This window comes from Poecilia formosa, unplaced genomic scaffold (assembly GCF_000485575.1).
Source record: "Poecilia formosa unplaced genomic scaffold, Poecilia_formosa-5.1.2 Scaffold914, whole genome shotgun sequence".
Classification (NCBI taxonomy): Eukaryota; Metazoa; Chordata; class Actinopteri; order Cyprinodontiformes; family Poeciliidae; genus Poecilia; species Poecilia formosa.
In genome coordinates, this window is record NW_006800853.1 from 39,992 (window position 1) to 41,787 (window position 1,796).

General features: G+C 34.3%; 1 gene segment (V, D, J or C); it reads right to left on the minus strand.

Annotated features, from left to right (window-relative positions):
• LOC103132070 (T-cell receptor alpha chain C region-like) overlaps window positions 1-1,796 on the minus strand; it is a gene marked incomplete at its 5' end in the record, with an annotated part of 17,423 nt that overhangs the window by 1,650 nt on the left and 13,977 nt on the right. Inside the window, 1 exon segment of the C gene segment in view lies at window positions 564-754. Coding sequence covers window positions 732-754 — 23 coding nt within the window.

Consider the following 1,796-nt stretch of genomic DNA (forward strand, 5'->3'; position numbering starts at 1 on the left):
TATAAACATTATAAATATAAATATTATAATTATAAATATAAACGTTATAAATATAAATATTATAATTATAAATATAAACATTATAAATATTATAAACGTTATAAATATAAATATTATAATTATAAATATAAACATTATAAATATTATAAACGTTATAAATATTATTTTAAATAAACTCAGCTGCACCTTGAAACACAGAACATTATTTATAACTGCAGAATTTTTATGTTCAGTATTTTTATTCTTTATTCTGTTTTTATGTATTTTATTTTCTATTTGTTTTTTATTGAATCGTCACTGATGGATAATAAAGTTCTAATTTCATCTCATTTATACAATAATATGTAATGTTGATATAAAGGTTATGTAAATTATCTGTCTGTTTTTAAATGATCCAGTTTGAACCACTAAATTATTTATTCAAGCAGGTTTTTATTTATTATTATTTATTTATGTAAAACAGGAAATGACCTTAAATGTGTTTTATTCCCGTTTATATAAATATTAATGTTCTGTTTGGGATGAATGAATGAATTCATCTGCAGCTCGGTGTGACCTCTGACCTCTGCTGAGTGTTTTCTGGATGTTTCTGCAGCTGCTGCTGGCGGCGGCAGGAAGTGTGAGACCTGCTCCGGTTCTGGTCGGGGCGCCTGGCCCGGTTCCCCGCCCCGCCGGCTTCCTGTCCCAGCGGGCTGAGAGGCGCCAGCCGCAGCCGCCTTCGCCTCTGACGCTCAGCGACCGCATCCTGTGGAAACTGAGAGCGGAAGATCCTCAGCAGCCAATCAGGACGCAGAAGCAGCGCCCACGCCGTGACGTCACAGCCGCCACAGGAAGTCTGCAGCTTCAGGTCACAACATGATTTTACATGAATTCAACTATTAATTTAAATGAGATAATCTGGATTGTTTAGAGGGAATTATGTTTTCTATCCTGATTATTTTCACATTTTGTAAAAAATAAAATAAAATAAATTTTATGTTAATTCATTTAAAGTGATTCAGTAAAAAAAAGATTCAGATTCATGATTTAAACCTTTGAAGGTTTTTAATCCTCTGAATCTAAATCATCCACAAACCAGACAGGAACAATAATAATAAAGATCATAAAGATCATAATAATGTAAGTTTATAATGTAATTTAATCTTTCAGTGTAATTTAAGGAACAGAACTGATTCTGTTATGAATCAGAGAATAATTAATAATCAATGCTTTGATTGATGGATGATCTGCAGGGATCCTCATATGAGGAAATTATTATTATATAATAATAATAAAAATTATGTAATAATAATAAAAATGATTATCATGTAATACTAGTTTCTGTTTTCAGCGTCTAAATGAACCTTCAGCTTAAATCCTGAACTGAGAAAAGATTTAAATCTGTAATTTCACTCATCAGGATTAAATTCACTAAATTTCAGGCAAAGAGAAAATTTAACATCATATTTTAGTAAAAACAGAAAAAAAGGATCAGAACCTTCAGCAACTGGGTCAGGAGCCCAGTGTTCGACCCGGAACCATTTGGACCCGGAACCATTTGGACCCGGAACCATTTGGACCCAGAACCATTTGGACCCGGAACCATTTGGACCCGGAACCATTTGGACCCGGTTCGGTTCATTTTAGCTCCTGGAGGTTAAAATAACGAATAAAATCTCTGGTTCTGGTCGGTTGGTTCTGTTGGGTTCTGCTACAAGTTCAATCATTCAGACGTCGGATTGAAGCTTTTATAGAAGAACCAGAACCAGAACCAGGACCTGGACCTGGACCTGGACCTGGACCTGGACCTGGACCTG